This window comes from Neophocaena asiaeorientalis, unplaced genomic scaffold, assembly GCF_003031525.2.
Source record: "Neophocaena asiaeorientalis asiaeorientalis breed wild unplaced genomic scaffold, Neophocaena_asiaeorientalis_V1.1 scaffold218, whole genome shotgun sequence".
In the NCBI taxonomy this organism is placed as follows: Eukaryota; Metazoa; Chordata; class Mammalia; order Artiodactyla; family Phocoenidae; genus Neophocaena; species Neophocaena asiaeorientalis.
The window spans coordinates 11009987-11026283 of NW_020172818.1; the positions used below are offsets into that span (position 1 = coordinate 11009987).

General features: G+C 45.2%; 1 protein-coding gene across 1 annotated transcript in view; it reads left to right on the plus strand.

The window, feature by feature from the left end:
* The window catches only part of SLC2A9 (solute carrier family 2 member 9), a 174040-nt gene that overhangs the window by 18597 nt on the left and 139146 nt on the right, over positions 1 to 16297 (plus strand). Inside the window, 1 exon segment of the mRNA XM_024741797.1 lies at positions 4554 to 4714. Within this exon segment, the coding sequence (XP_024597565.1) occupies positions 4554 to 4714 (161 nt within the window).

Genomic DNA, 16297 nt, shown 5'->3' on the forward strand with positions numbered 1-16297 from the left:
GCACTACAAGTCAGTGCTGACATATACCAGCTCCATGAATCTCCAACCCAATGAATGAATCTTGCAGTGAATTAGCTTACCAACCCCCAACACACGGCTTCTGCTCTCAGATATACTTTTGGGCTGCCTTTCATCTAGGCCTTTGCTAAATTCACACCCAAAGACAAACATTTAATCACTAAAGCCATCACTCTGAAACCAGCTTTTGGGGACTGTTGGAGACGTGTTTCCGCAGGGGGCTACTCTTCCAGGCTTCTCCAGCCCTCTGCAGATACTTCTGTTGTCCAGTTTCCCCAAATTGAAATAAGAAGTCTCTGCAGAGACTCCCAAAGCAGCGCCTAGCAGCATGTGATATGAAAGCTGCCTCTTTTCCCACCAGGCTCCTGAATGACTGGAAAGGAAAAGAGAACATTTCCTCCCAAACAGCGTCCTTTTAGTTTCTGTACATGAACTCAGGAAACTGGTCATTGCTGCAGGCGTGGGAATAAAAGGCTCTCTAGAGCAGGTATCAGCAAGACTGCTCCCAATGAAGCTGTAGTTGCTTGAATCCGTGCGGGATTGCAGTAGGGACCAAGTGACATCCAAGAATGAACTTCAACGCATGGGGGTCTGCTGATTATTGGGCAGGAGGCCTGGGAGGTCCTGGATACTCACTCCAGATTCTCTGGAGGGTCTGGACCCTGTAAGTAGCCCTCGGGGCATCCTGTACCCACCTGCTTACCTGTGGCTCCTCTACCCCTCTGGCTTAGCGCTAACTTAGTGCTGTTTCTCGCCCTATTGTATGCTCCTTGAGGGGTGTCCTCCTTACACTCTCCGGGACCTGACAGGGCATCTAGCCCATAACAAGGGCCTAACCAATACTGATCTTTAAGTCAGTAAATGTCCTGTTGGATTTAGCTGCCCTGTTTTCACACCTTTGTCATGAAATGGGTTGTCACCGGTAGGTTGCTGTGTTCAGCCTCTGAAGCCAGGCAGATTTTGCATAAATCCTCCTCTACCACTTACTGGCCCCGTGGCCGTGGGTAAGTTACCTTACTCTTGGCTCCCTCCTCTGTAAACGGGGTGTCTACTGCTAGGGTTGTGAGGATGAAATGGGATTATTTATGTGTTTTGGTAGAGTTTCAGGAGTTGGACGCAACAACAACGTTTGTCTGATTGAAGCTAAAAAAGACGTTGTTGAAAAAATAGTGAGCGGCTCCCAAGATTGGTGGGAGGACTGGCGAGCCAGGCCTGAAAGCTCTGCAGCCGGATCCCAGAGCTGGTCCCGGGGGGCGGGGTGCCCTGTGGCCATCACTGCGGCTCCTGCACAGCTAGCAAAGGACACTGCCGCCGCTGCTGCCCCAAACCCAATCCTCCTGGCAGGCCCTTGCTGCCAAAGAGTTCTCAGTCCCGCTTCTTGGCCTCCCGCGCTTCATGCAAAGCCAGGCCTCTGATTGGCCAAACCTTAGTCACATGACCACTCCCTAGCTGCAGGGGATGCCGGGAAGAGCACGTGTCTGACAATTTCAACCTCTAGTGATGAGCAGGCTCTGTTTCCCGCAGGGCTCAGAAAAGGAAGCAAGTTCTCCCAAATTAGAAGGGGGCTTCTGATGCTGGGCAGCCAGAAGGATGACAGATGGCCACTGGAGTACTTGAAAACTAAGGTTCAATGTTCATGTCCAGGCACTGACAGGGAGCACAGTACCCACTCAGAGAAGCTGGGTGTGGCAACTTGATGAGGGTCCCCGATGGTGGGCTGTTATGGGAGCCCCAGGGAGAGGGATGACGGCTTGGGCTGGGTTCAGTGACGAAACAAGTGAGAAGTATTTTGAAGGTAAGGCAGTGTATTAATTTGCAAGGGAGGCCAAAACAAAGTACCGCAGACTTGGGGGCTTAAACACCAGGAATTTATTCTCTCACTGTCCTGGAGTCTAGAAGTCCAAGATCGAGGTTTCAGCAGGGTCAGTTCCTTCTAAGACCTGTGAAAGAAGGACTGTTCCAGGCCTCTCTCCTTGGCTTGTAGATGGCCATCTTCTCCTTGTGTCTCTTCACATCTTCTTCCCTCTATGCACGTCTCTGTGTCCAAACGTATCATTTTTATAAGTACATTTTAACTTGATTACCTCTGTAAGACCCTATCTCCAAACAGGTCACCTTCTGAGGTGCTGGAGGCTAGGACTTCAACATATGAATTGTTGGGGGTGATTCAACCCATAACAGACAGAGATGAGTCCAGAAGGCTTAGCTGAGGGGTGTGGATCAAGGGCCAGAGTTAAGGATGAAGTTATGACTTTTAGCTGAGCAATTGGAGAACGGTGTGCTATTTAATAAGGTGAGGAGGAGAAGATAAAGAAATGGAATTCCGGACCAGAGATCCAGTTCATGGTTCCCATCCCACTCTCCAACGATTGGCTTATTAGTTGGCCTGTGCCCCAACCAGGGTGGACAAGATTTAAAGAGAGGTTTACTAGAAGCTTCTAGGAAAGTTCTTCTTAGCATCAAGAGGTCTCTGAGAGGTCAGGAATACTCTCTCTAGTCAAACATGAATGGGAAAGCATGTGGTCTAGTCAAACATGAATGGGAAAGCTTCTCTCTGTAGTTTTATAATCTCTGTATAATCCCCCAAATCCTTTTAATTTTGCATACTTTTGAAAGTTAGGTATGGAATCACACTGTATGCCTTCTTTTGTTTCTGGCTTCTTTCATTCAATCTTATTTTTTGTGAGACTTTATTTTGCGTGTTTGCACGTAGCTATAATTCATTCATGCTTGGGGCTGTAGCGTTTCATATTATAACTATTCCACAATCTGTTTATCTCTTCTGCTGTCAGTGGGCAGCATCTGGATTGTTTTCTGTGTGGGATTGTTATAAGCAATGCTACCATGGATGTTTGGATAGATGTATCCTAGGGCAGATGGGAAAGAGGAGGGTTGTGTTTTTTTTTCCAGTTATGAGACTGCCAGGTTTTTTTGTTTTGTTTTGTTTTGTTTTTTACCATTTTTTAAAGTATAGTTAATTTACTATGTTGTCCTAGTGTCAGGTATATAGCAAAGTGATTCAGTTATGCATACATATATATATATATATATTCTTCTTCAGATTCTTTTCCATTATAGGTTATTACAAGACACCGAGTATAGTTCCCTGTACTATACAGTAGGTCCTTGTTGTTTATCTATTTTATATATAGTATCGTGTAAATGTTAATCCCAAACTCCTAATTTATCTCTCCCACTCTCCCCAATATCCTGTTCGGTAACTAAGGGGAATTTTCTAGAAATGGATTTGCTGGGTTGTAGGTTAGGATCATCTTCAACTTTACTAGATAACGCCAAACTGTTTTCCAAGATGACTGTACAAATTAAACTCCCACCATCAGTGTACGAAAGTACACACTGCTGGTCACTCCTTACTCTTACCAGACCCGTTAACCGACCTGGGGATTGTGTGAGCTCCACACAAGTACTGGGCACTGCTCCAGGTTCTCATATGACCTTCACAACAGCCCTGAGACATCAGTGTCATCTTTCCCATCTTGCAGATGAAGAAGCCAAGGTCCAGCATTGGTTTAAATCATTAGCAAATCATGGTGCTGGGATTCAAGCCCAGGTCTGTGTGACCGGACCCTATGCTTCTTCTGCCACGTCATACTCCATACATACTTACTGGAGAAGTCTGTGGGTCCTTATTGGGTAGCTATGGGTAACTATGAGCATCTTGAGCATGGAACTCTCTTGGGGAGTGTAGTGCTGTGACCTCAGTCTTTGGTGCACATCAGAATCACTCAGTCCCATCCCAAACCCACTGAATCAGAATTGACAGCAGTGGGGGTCTAATAAGTGTGAAGTGGGCATCTCATTGTGGTTGTAATTTGCTTTTCCCTTTTCACTAATGATGTTGAGCGTCATGTCATTAGCTTCCTGGTCATTTGAAATTTTTTTTTTTTTTTGGAGTCTGTTCAAGTTTTTCACTCATTTCTGATTGGGTTGTCTTCTTATTGACTTATTAGAACTCTTTATATATTGTGACTACAATTCCTTTGTAGTTATATGGGTTGCAAATATGTTAGCTTAGTCTGTGGCTTGTCTTTTCATTTTTCATGATGTTTTCTAAAGAGCACAGCACTTTGATTTTGATGAAATCCAAACGAGCATTTTGTTTTTCTTTTATGGTTAGTGTTTTTGTGTGTCTTGAATCTTTACCTATCTAGGTGGTAAATATTTTCTCTTACGTTAAGTACGTACATTTTAAACACATTTCTGAGGTGATTCTGCTGTGTGGTTCCCTTAAGTTCAGAGTCAGATCTGAGTTTGACTCCCAGATTTGCCACTTAGCTGAGCAAGTCACCTTGTCTCTCTGAGCCTCAGTTTCCCTATCTGCAAAAGGATGTAAATATAGGGACCATCCACAAAATGTGTTAGAAGGATTCAACGAAATAAAGCTCAAAGAGAGCTTAGCAAAGTGCCTGGCATGAAGACAATGCTACATAAAAGCTGTTTTGTTTATAAACTGGCTGGCTTCGAGGACAGCAGAATGGGACGGAGGAATAACATGGTTTGTTGTTTGTTTTCAGTACATCAAGACCTTTTACAATGAGTCGTGGGAGAGAAGGCATGGACATCGGATAGACCTGGATACTCTGACTCTGCTCTGGTCTGTGACCGTGTCCATATTCGCCATTGGTGGACTTGTGGGGACGTTCCTGGTGAAGTTGATCGGAAAGGTTCTTGGGAGGTCAGTGGGGGCCATCTCCGTTTGGGGATCCCTTCTGTAATGTTCATAAATATGTCTGTGTCAGAGTCAGGATCCCAGCAGGCAACAGAGTTCCATTCAGTCCAACTGGAGAAATTTTAACGCCAGAAGGGCAAGGAGCGGAAATAGGGTACCAGAGGCAAAGGAGAGGTGAATCCATGGGTGATGGGCTGACGGGCAGCCGCTGAGATTGTAGAGGCACCAGGCTATGTCAAAACCCTACTGTCCAAACAGGGAGGAGCTAGGAAGAGATACCCTGGCTCCTTTCTCCTCCTGCCCTCCAGTCTGCTGCTGGTAACTCTCATTGGTCAAACCCAAGCGGAAGCCTGAAAACTCAGGAGTCTTGTTGGTGCGGTTCAGCAGGACCAGCTCCCAGGGCACAGAGCAGAGCGGGGAGAGAGGGCAGGGATCCATTTACAGGAGCAAATGGAGAAGAGTCAGCACAGTGTCTTAGAGATGGTTCCACATAAGTACCGATAGGTCTGCTTTTTAAAAATCAGCTGCGTAGACAGTCTTCCGTTGTATGACTGGATGATAACTTATTTAACCAGTTCCCTATTGAGAGACATTCAGGTGGTTTCAGATCCTTTCCATTACAAACAGGGTTGCAGTGAGTATCAATTTCATGTTGAAATTCCCAATCCTCGTCCCCTCAGCTCAGATCCAATTTACCTCTGAGCTTCATTCCTCATTTATTTTTTATGTGAGGCCTTCTCTCGTATAAGATTGAGTTATCAATAAATTCCCCCCAAACATTTTCTCTACGTCCTTTCTCATGGCAGCTTCCTGGGGGACACTGAGGTGTTAATGGAAAGAGCAGTCGTGCGTGAACTTGAATCAGGAGTCTTCTACATCCTGGCTGTGTGCGCTTGGCCAAGTCATTTAATGTATTTGAACCTCAGTTCCGTCATCTATAGAATGGAGTCAGTAGTTGCTACCCTGCAGGGGATGCTATAAGGGCTACAGAAAATTAATGGAGGGGGAATGGCCCATTAACAATAGCTCAATAAAGAGAAGCTATTATTATCTACCATATTATTTGCTCATCATCACCTTGACACCCATACACAGTAGGGACTCCACAAATCTCCATATTGCACTGACCTGAATTACCAAAGAGATTCTTCAGACCCCAGGAAATCCCCCCCGGCCTTGGGGCTTCAAAAACAGTGTTAATAATGGTGCTGCCCACTCCTTTACACTCAGCCTCACATCCCCAAATTAGAACCGATGATGTTCAGAGCAGCCTTTCCATAGGCTGGGGCAGGAGGCCATCTGAAAACATGTGATGCCCATAAAGGCCTGTGGTACCCCAGTGAGGTAGAGGAGGTGCCAACATTCTCTGTGTCCCCAAGGGCACTTCCAGGGCAGTAGCTAATGAGAACTCAGTACACAGGAGGTACAACGGTCGTGGAGTAGAGTCAGGGCTGCCGTTTTCTGAGGTCCCTCAATGTTTCAGGCACTCACACACACCCTCTTGTTTAATTCATTCGATTTCTTGGGGTCTATCGATGGAGAATGGGAACTGAGCAAGGTCAGAGCATCTGGCCAAACTCAGCCAGTTCACACAGTGCCTGAGCTCAGGTAGGAACCAACACACGTCGGCCACGCACCATGATCTTTCCACTTGCCAAGGAGATCATAGTGTCCTGCTGGCACTGGTCTTGGAACGTCCTTGACTATTTGACAATGGATAAGTGACCAGCCGGCCCCCAGACTGGCACCACTGGCCAGGGTCTCCAAGGCACTGTCGCTAAGCCTGTGACCCCAAGTCCTCTTGCCTATTCCAGTAGATGGAGTCACCCCTGGCCCCAGACACTATTGCCTGTGACACATACCTACATTATATCTGGCCGTGGGCACTTATGCCCCAAGCCTGCCCCAGAAGAAAGCTCTGAAGCCAAGCAGCTGGTACAGGAAAAGGAACACTGGAATTGGATGTCGTGGACCAGTAAGTCCTGACTCCCCAACTTGCCAAGTGTGTGACATGGGACTTTGCCACCTCTCACCTCTCAGCCAGCACTTTTCCTGCATGTGAGATGAAGGTGATCAAGGTGGCTTTACCATCCTCAATAACATGGCGGCAAAACAAAACAGAGGGAAAGCAAAAGAGAAAATGTATTTGAAAAGTACTAAATTTCTAAGTGATGGAGGAGTCCTAGGATGAAGAGAGAGATTGATCAAAGGGCTTTGGTTAAAATAAAATAAAAAAAAAAAAAAAGGGCTTTGGTTGTCATAACCCAAGCAGCTGCCAATTCCTTTTTTCATCATTATGAGTATAAAAGTTGAATTGAGTCTCAGCTTGAATAGTAACTCTGTAGGGGAGAAAAGGAGCAAAAATTAAAGAAGTTGGCTACCATGTATTCACCTCCAGCTATAGACCAGTCCTTGACATATGGTACATCATTTACTTCTTACAACTCTCTGTATTATTGTAAACCGGAGGCCCCGAGAGGCCCAACAACTTGCCCATGGTGACAAAGAGTGGGGTTGACCTGATTCAGACACAGGTCTGTTAGACCACAAGGCTGCACACTTCCCATCTTGTGGTGTGGATGGAAACTGCATCCTGATGCCTCGTTTTTTGTCTCTGATGGTGGCTGTCCCAGAGGAAGAGGAGGCTGGCTCAATGTCTAAGGCTAGGATGGGATCCAAAGAAAGGGGCCCAGATGGGTGACTTGGAGGGAAGTTTGGGTGGAGCTGGGGGTCCTTGGAGTCAGGTGGTCCTGGTCACCAGCAGGTCCAGCAATGGGATTGATCCTGGCTGAGGCATATGGCTCATCTGTGATTTTGGAGAGGAATGAGGACAGGGGAGCATAAGGGACCTGAAACCGTCTCTGGAGCTGAGCCACCCCCGTTACGTGATCTCAGGGATGAAGGTTCCTTGTCTCCTGGAGTCTCTAGCTTGGAAAATTCTGAGCCAAAAAGAAATCTGATTGAGTCCCTGCCCCTCATTTGGGGTCATCTATCCTCTGCTTACCCAGCTTTAGTGACAGAGCCCTCCTCCCTCGTGAGACTGGATGGTGACCACGTGGGTGCACAGACCCTGGCTACAGGCCCGGCTGTAGACCTGGGCTCTGATGCTCACAGCTTGTGGGGCCCTGGATGAGTTCCTTGAACTCTCTGGGCTTCACTTAGTTCACAGTAAAGTGAAGGTAAAGTCATAGCCACATTGGAGGACGGTAGTGAACGTTAAATGGGATGACGGATGTAGAGCATTTATCTCAGCCACTGACGTAGAGCCGGCATCCAACTTAGGTTCACTAGCATCTTCGTCCTCCCATCGTCCTCATCATCAGTGCTTCCTGCGAGGCGTCGGTCCATCACCTGACAGAGCCGATGATGCAAATGTCCCTTCAGTTGCACTCACATTGGCCTCTTTCACATATCATTGGAACTAGTTCTTCCCTCCAGAGTGGAGAAGAGAAAATACGTGGGAACCCATAGGGAAACTCACATGGACTTTGAAATCAGATGCTCAGTCAGATTCTACAGCAAGCCATGGTTTGTCCCTTCTTTTTTTTTTTAACATCTTTATTGGAGTATAATTGCTTTACAATGGTGTGTTAGTTTCTGCTCTATAACAAAGTGAATCAGTTATACATATACATATGTCCCCATATCTCTTCCCTCTTGCCTCTCCCTCCTTCCCACCCTCCCTATCCCACCCCTCTAGGTGGTCACAAAGCACCGAGCTGATCTCCCTGTGCTACGCGGCTGCTTCCCACTACCTATCTATTTTACGTTTGGTAGTGTATATATGTCCATGCCACTCTCTCACTTTATCCCAGCTTACCCTTCCCCCTCCCCATATCCTCAAGTCCATTCTCTAATAGGTCTGTGTCTTTATTCCTGTCTTGCCCTAGGTTCTTCATGACCAGTTTTCTTTTTTTTTTTTAGATTCCATATATATGTGTTAGCATACAGAATTTGTATTTCTCTTTCTGACTTACTTGACTTTGTCTGACAGATTCTAGGTCCATCCACCTCACTACAAATAACTCAATTTCATTTCTTTTTATGGCTGAGTAATATTCCATCGTATATATGTGCCACATCTTCTTTATCCATTCATAAGCATAACATAGTGGAAGGCAGCTCTCACACTTTCCTTGAGCCTTCTCTTGTCTAGGCTAAATGTCCCCAGTCCCTTTGGCCATTTCTCAAGGATATGGGCTTCAGTCTCCTCATTATCCCATTGCTCTTCCTTGAATTTGACCTCTTCTGCCAAGAGCTGATGATCTGAGCTGCACTGGGGAGATTCTTCACCACTGGAGAAACTCAAAACAGTGAAGCCAGTGTCCGCAGTGGGGTTCCCAGGGGGGCGCTGGAGTTCTGCTCTCAGAAACGGCATGGTGCTGGCCCCCTTTGTTCTGCTGCATGTCATGCCTGTGAAAAATGTGGAAACACAATTGATTAAAATCCCCTTCTCTGAACCTGAGTGAGTCAGCTTTGTGAATTATCTGCAAATAAGGTTTCTGTCCTCACTGGGACAGTGTCATGCTGGGGGTTATTGTGGGAAGGAATATATTAATATGATGAACTTGCTTAGAGGGTGTGCAGCCCAGTCTGCAAATGTTTCAAATCAGACTTGAATGTGATTTTAACATCCCCTGCATAGCACAAAATACATCGTCACATCTAGTGCAGGAGCTCAGACCAAAGCCCTGGGAGTCATCATTGGCTCCTCTCTTTCTCTCCACCTCTATCCAATTCATCAGTATTTGGGGTTCTGAACCCCAATTTCCAACATGTGTGGCGGGGAGAGAGTTCCCACACACCATCAAGCAATTCTCCGGACACCAGCTGGGTGTCCTATAATTCACCTCCATTCTGACACCATCTACCTAGAGATGGCATCAGATTACAAGACTGAGGGCTCAGTCCTACAAGACTGCCCCCTCCACCAGTTCATCTGCCAGTCACAAGCCCAGGTTGTCACCTGTGTTTCTGACCAACTGGCTATAGGTTAGAGGTTCCAATGACCCCCTGCCTCGGGTTTCAGGTTAAGGGCTCAGTTTCACAAGACTGCCCCCACCCCAACTTCAGATGCTAATTGCAAGTCCAGGTGATCCGCTGTGCTTCTGACCCAATGGCTATAAGTCAAAGGTTCCAATGACCCCCCTCTTCCAGTTTGATTAATTTGCTAGAGCAGCTCACAGAACCCAGAGAAACATTTTCCTTAGTAGATCACTGGTTTATTATGGAAGAAGATAATTCAGGAACCGCCAGATGGAAAAGACACGTAGGGAACAATCCCCCACCCTTAACTCCTTTCCAAAAGTCACCTCATTGACATAAACCCAGTTGTGGTGAAAAGGGGCTTGTTTTGAATAACAGGATATCTATTTCATCTTTATGGCTCTGAAGCAATTTCAGGAACTGAGTACAAGAGACTAAATATTATAACAAAAGATGCCCTCATTGCTCTTATCACTTGGGAATTTCCACAGGTTTCAGGAACTGTGAGCTGGAAACCAGGGACAAAGATTGTGTATATTTTTGTTATTATATATCACAATCAACAAATTCCACCAGCTCAGTCTTCAAAACATGCCAAGATCTGGCACTCCCTCCACCGCTACTGGCTCACTTCCTCCACTGCTACCATCCCGGTGCAAATTCCTATTAGCACTTGCCTGATCTATTGCAATATTCACAGTTGGTCTCCCTGCTCCCACACTTACCCCTACAGCCCAGGGTTGACACAGAAGGCTAAGTGGCCAGGCCATGACACTTCTCTCCTTAGAATCTTCTAGTGGTTGCCTGTCTCACTCAGGGTAGAAACCCAAGCTCTCTTGGTGGCATACAAACCCCTTATGAGCTCTCTGCCACTCCCCTCCACCTTCACCTTCTACTGCTTGCTCTCTGGTTCTTCGATGCTTCTAGCCATGCTGGCCTCACTGATGTTCCTGAAATAGCCCACGTCTGGCTCTTCTCTGCCAGGATTGCTGTACCCCAGTGTCCATATGGCTCAGTCTGCTCTTTCTTCAAATCACACACTGCACTGTCTTTAAGTCTGTGGTCAGGTGTTACCTTCTTGGGGAAGCCCTCCCTGGCCACTCTGTGTAAAAGTACACTCCCTTCCCTGCTTTCGTTTTCTGTACAGCATTTATCACCATCTGATATGCTACATATGTTTTATTTTTACTTGTTTATCAAGAAGAGCATAAAAGCAGGGACTTGGCCATGTTCATGGCTATGTGCCAGAACCTAGAATGATACTCAGCACCCAGTGTACCCTCAAACATGTGTTGAGTGAATGAATGCCAGTTGAATGAATAAATGATAGTTGAAAGATGAATGGCTGTGAATAAATGTGGCAGCCACCATTGTGAGCGGCCTTAGTATCCTGGTTCCTGGAATGCCAAATCTCCCATTTAATAGCACGTGACCTTGGCCAAGTACTTAACTTCTAGATCTGTTTCTTTATGTGAGAAATAGGGTAACAAGATTACTTGACTTCTAGGGTCTTCAGTGAGTATAAAACACTTAAAAGAATTCCTGGCACCTCATAAGAACTCCGTGAATGTTAGCTATCACCATGGGTTTATTTTATTTCTTTTTAAATTAATTGAAGCTCTAAATATGTTCCAGGTGCCATCCTAAGCACTTTACATAAATCATTCTCATAGAAGCCTTACAAGATAGACATTATTATACCCATTTTACAGGGGGGTAAATCAAGGCTGAGAGAGAGTAAGAAACATGCCCAGAGTTGTTCAATTAGTATGTGGCTGGGCTGTCCAAGCAGGAACATTATTGGACATGGATTCGGGTGAACAGCAGCTCTCCAGCCCATAGACGTAGAAGCTAAAGTGAGATTCAGGGCAGATCAGAGCTGGGCTACGTGGGGTAAGTTGGGGTCCACATGACTTGGCTCCTAGATTCATTCCCTTCATTTATGCAGCAAATATATCTGGGACACTTGCATATGCCGGGATCTGGTGTAGTTGCTGGGGCTACAGTGGCAAGACAAAGTCGCTGACCCCATAGCACTTACATTCTAGTAGGGGAAGATAGACAACTAGCATAAAGCAAATAAATACGGAGGATAATTTTCTACAGTGTTGGGACTGTGAAGAAAATAGAACAGGGTGAGAGGATGGAGGGGGATGAGCTCTGCATTTGGGGGAAGCAGCCATGTCAAAGAGTGTCAGGAGGTTGCATTTGAGTTGAGACTTTAGTGAGATAAGACTCATGCAATGAATAGAGGGGCACCAAGGATGAGGGCGATGAGTTAGGAAGGAGCCTGGCACACCTGAGGGACCGTGGGAAGGCTCATGAGCGTGAAGGTGAGAGTATGAGATGATGTGGCAAAAGCCATCTCATGCAGGGCTTTATAGGCCCTGGTGAAGAGTTTATTCTAAGTGCAGTGGGAAGCCACTAGCAGGTTTTAAGTGAGAAAAAGTACGTCAGTGTGTGCTATGAGAGGATAACTTTGGCTACTCTGTGGACCCTGAACTCCAGCAGGGCAAGAGTGTGTGTGAGCCTATTGCAGTTTTATGAGTGTAGGATGATGGTGGTCTGGACCACTGCTATATTGTGGGGCTGTAAATGGGAGAAGTGGTTTGATTTGGGATATATCTTGGAAGTAGTATAGATAGGACTCAGTGATGGATTGTATCTGGGTCATGAAGAAAATAAAAGATGTAAGTAGTATTCCCAGATATTTGCCTAAGCCACTAGGAAGGTAGTGGCTTTTTTTTATGAAAAAGTCTATGGGAAGAGGGATTTAGCATGCATTTTGGAGCAGGGAGGAATTTAGTAGTGGGAATTCAATAATTGTATTTTAAATATGCTTGGTTTGAGATACCTACTAAATATGCTAGTGGAAGTGTCCAGGAGGCAGTTGGATATGTAAGTCTAGAGTTGAGAGGAGAGTCTGCATCCAGAGATACGGTTGGGAATTGTCATCGTTTAGAGGGATGAACTGGATGGGATCACCCAGGGAGGGAGTATAGAGAGAGGTGAGACTAGGAGAGAAATGAGCCGGAGCTCTGGGCACCCCAACTTTCAAGGCTCGGGGAGGTGAGGATAAACCAGCCTAGAGACTGAGAAGGTGAGGCTGGTGGGGAGAAAAATGGGAGAGGGTGCAATCCCAGATATCCAGAGAAGATTGTGTTTCAAGAAAGAGGGTGTGGTCAACCACATCAAATGCTGCTGAGATGTTGTACCAGGGGAAGGCGGAGAATTGGCAGTTGTTTGTCAAGGTAGAGGTTGTTGATGACCTCCACAAGGGCAATCTCCATAGAGTGGTAGAAATGATCTAATCAGAGTGTGGGTGAGGAAAGACTAGAAGATGAGCAGACAACATTCATGAAGGAGTTTCACTCTAAAAGGTAGCCAAGACAAGGAGCAGAGGGATGAGGACCAAGAGAGACAATATTTAGATGTGTTTATATGGGGATGATTGAGCAGAGAGGGAACAAATCCTTCACTGGGGTAGGGATGCACAATGACACTGGTAGACCTTACATCACCGGGGCAGTTTCATCCAATGCAGGTAGGTGGGTGAATTTGGTGGTGGGGCAGGAAGTAGTCCTTACCTCCTCCTCTGTGAACTGAGGATTTCGTTAACACTGATAACTACAAGTGTTAAAGACGAAATGAGATGAAATAATTTACATAAGAGCCATGCTCTTTCTTAGTACTATACTAAAGGCATCACACTGAGTCTGCAGCAAGGATGAAAATTCTCTAGAGGGGGACCCAAGAATCTCATATTTGTATGTGCTATTGGTAAATCTGATGCACAGCCAGACTGGAGAACCACTAAATAATGCTAGCATTATTTTTATGGATATCATTAATATCATCCTAGTATCAAATGTCCAGTTTAACTGAAGTAGGGCAGTGGACAAAGTGTCTGGGGCTAGGAATAGAGGTATGATTCCTAATCAAGCCCTTTATTTCTCATTGTCTACAGATTATAGAACATATTGTTTTGTCCAACATCCGAGAACCCTCCAAATCTGGCCACAGCATCCCCCTCCTGCCTCTCCTCCCTCAACAATCTCTTCACAAACTTACCTTACACTAGCCTCTACAGCAACAGGGGTTTATCCTATGTGGCCTCAAGGCGGGAACTGAGACCCAGAGGTGGAGCTACAGGGAGAATATTTGGGCATGTTGTAGAAATCTTTTTTTTTTTTTTTTTACAGACAAGCTGCTACCACCCATGAGATGGAAGGTCCAAAAGGGAGAAGCAGCATTCCTGGGTTTAAAAGTCAGGGCCACACTTTAGTGAGCAGGTTGCTGGGACTACAGAGAGATGGCTAGGGCAGAGGAGAAGACACAGAGCTGCTGGAATGGGTCACAGAGAGCGGGAAATACCCTGCTTCTCCCCTTCCCCGCCCTCTAGATGGACATCAGGCCTCTCATTGGCCAATCCTCCCAGGAAGCCAGAAGCAAGGGAGCCTGGGAAAGGTAGTTCCCCCTGAAACAGAGTCGGGCAGAGAAAGAAGGGAGCTGAGCACAAACGGGCAAATGGTGGGCACAGTTCTGAGTTATACAATCTCATATTTTCTATATCTTTACTTATAGAAGTCACAAATGGTCACTAATTGACTTGTGTGATTTATTTGCTGTCTGTGTTCCTCACTAGGCTCTAAAGCCCGTGATGGGAAGGACGGAGATGACTCCCATATTTCTAGGGTAGACCCAGTGTCTAGCACTCACTAAATACATGATGAGTGGAACCCAAGTGAAAGCTTCTGTGAGGAGGGTCCAGGTCTTCCTGCCACTCCCTCCAACCATTGCGCTGCTTTCCTCTCCAGGCTGACACAATAGTTCCTCAGAGGACTGAGGGGAAAGGCCCTGAACATGGAGCAGTGTCATGGGGTGCAGGGTATTCGCATCCTGCTTTGAGCTTTCACCAATAACAGAAATTAGTGCCTTCAGACTTATCTTAATTGAATCCCGAGGCTGTGACCTTCGGCATCAGTATAAGGGAGGTTACTCTAGATTGGAATTTTTGTTTTAAGTCTCTACTAAATCACATTTTTTCACCATGATAAGGTCCAGTTAAATTAATCTTTTGAAAGACTAATTTGAAATCATATTTATTTTTTAATAATTAATACATTCATGTGACTTAACTTTCAAAAGGACCAATTAAAGTCGAAAGTTTCATTTTTGTTTCTGTCTTCTGTCTCCTCCTTGGAGACAATCAGTGTTACCAGCTTTTTGTGTATCTTTTCCAAGATTTGTGCCTATCTCTACACACACACACACACAAACGCACATTTTATCACATAAGTTGTTGCATATTCTACATAAAGTTCTGTATCTTATTCTTTGCACTTAACAATACATCTTTGAGATTTTTCCATATCAGAATATAGAATGCTACCTCTATTTTAATGTCTGCATAATATGCCACATTATATATGTATCATAATTTATTTAAATAGCCCCTTATTAATGGACATTTGGGTTGTTTCAGTCATTTGCTGTTATAGAAGAAGTTGCAATGAGCAGGCTTTATACCATCCGAATTGAGCTGCAAAATTCACTAAGTTTGGGGTTCTCCAAGAAGTTGTAGGAAAGGGAAAAAAAATGAATGAACAGCTTGAGATAAATCAAAAATAGTAGAAAGAACTTTGGCCCGGAAGTTAAGAGAGCTAACTCCTACAAGTAATAACGAAGTTCCCTTTCAAGCCCTAGCTTCTTACAATTTCTAAAACAGTTTAATACTGTTAAATCATTGAGTCTTTAGGGAAAAAGTATCCTGTGAGAGGCTGTTTCCCCAGCTACTTGATTCATTAGTTGTATGACCTAAAACAAGTGACTAATTTATGTGTCCTAGTTAACTTATCTATAGAGCAGAGATAAGAATAGTACCTACTTCATAGGGTCCTTTTGAGCAGTAAATGAGCTACTCATGTAAAATGTTTAGAATGGGGTCTGTCATATAGCAAAAGTTCAATTAGTGTGAGCTATTAAGATCATTTTGCAGATGAGGCAAGGAAAGCACAGAGCAATGAAGTACGAAGTCCCCTAGGTCATAAGAGAGAGAGCTGGTGCAGGAAGCCAGGTCCCCAGGCCTCCAAACAAGTTATGCTTCTCAACCGTGAGGTCTTAGGAATATGTTATGTATTCATATAAAACAGTGGTAGTGGTCCTAACAAGGAGCAGTGAATAGTAAGACTTGGCAAAGGAATTCGGCTGACCTTGTTTGAGGGGATTAGCTCAGCCTCGTGCTTCATGCTATAGTTCATCAAATTGAAGGTGCCATTGTTACATGAACTGCAGAGAGAGAAAGAAAGAGAAAAAGAGAGAGAGGAAGAGAAGGAGAGAGGGAGGAAGGAAGGAAGGAAGAAGGGAGGGAGGGAAGGAAAGGAAGGAAGGAAGGAAGGAAGGGACAGAGGGAGGGAGGGAGGAAGGAAGGAAGGAAGGATGAAGGGAGGAAAGGAAGGAAAGAAGGAAGAAGGAAAGGAGGAGAGAGAGACGGAAAGAGGGAAGGAAGGAGGGAGGGAGAGAGGTGAGAGAGAAAGAAAAAGAAAAAGATCTATTAATGTATTTGCATAATTTGACACATTTTAAGAACTCAGAAGATGTGGA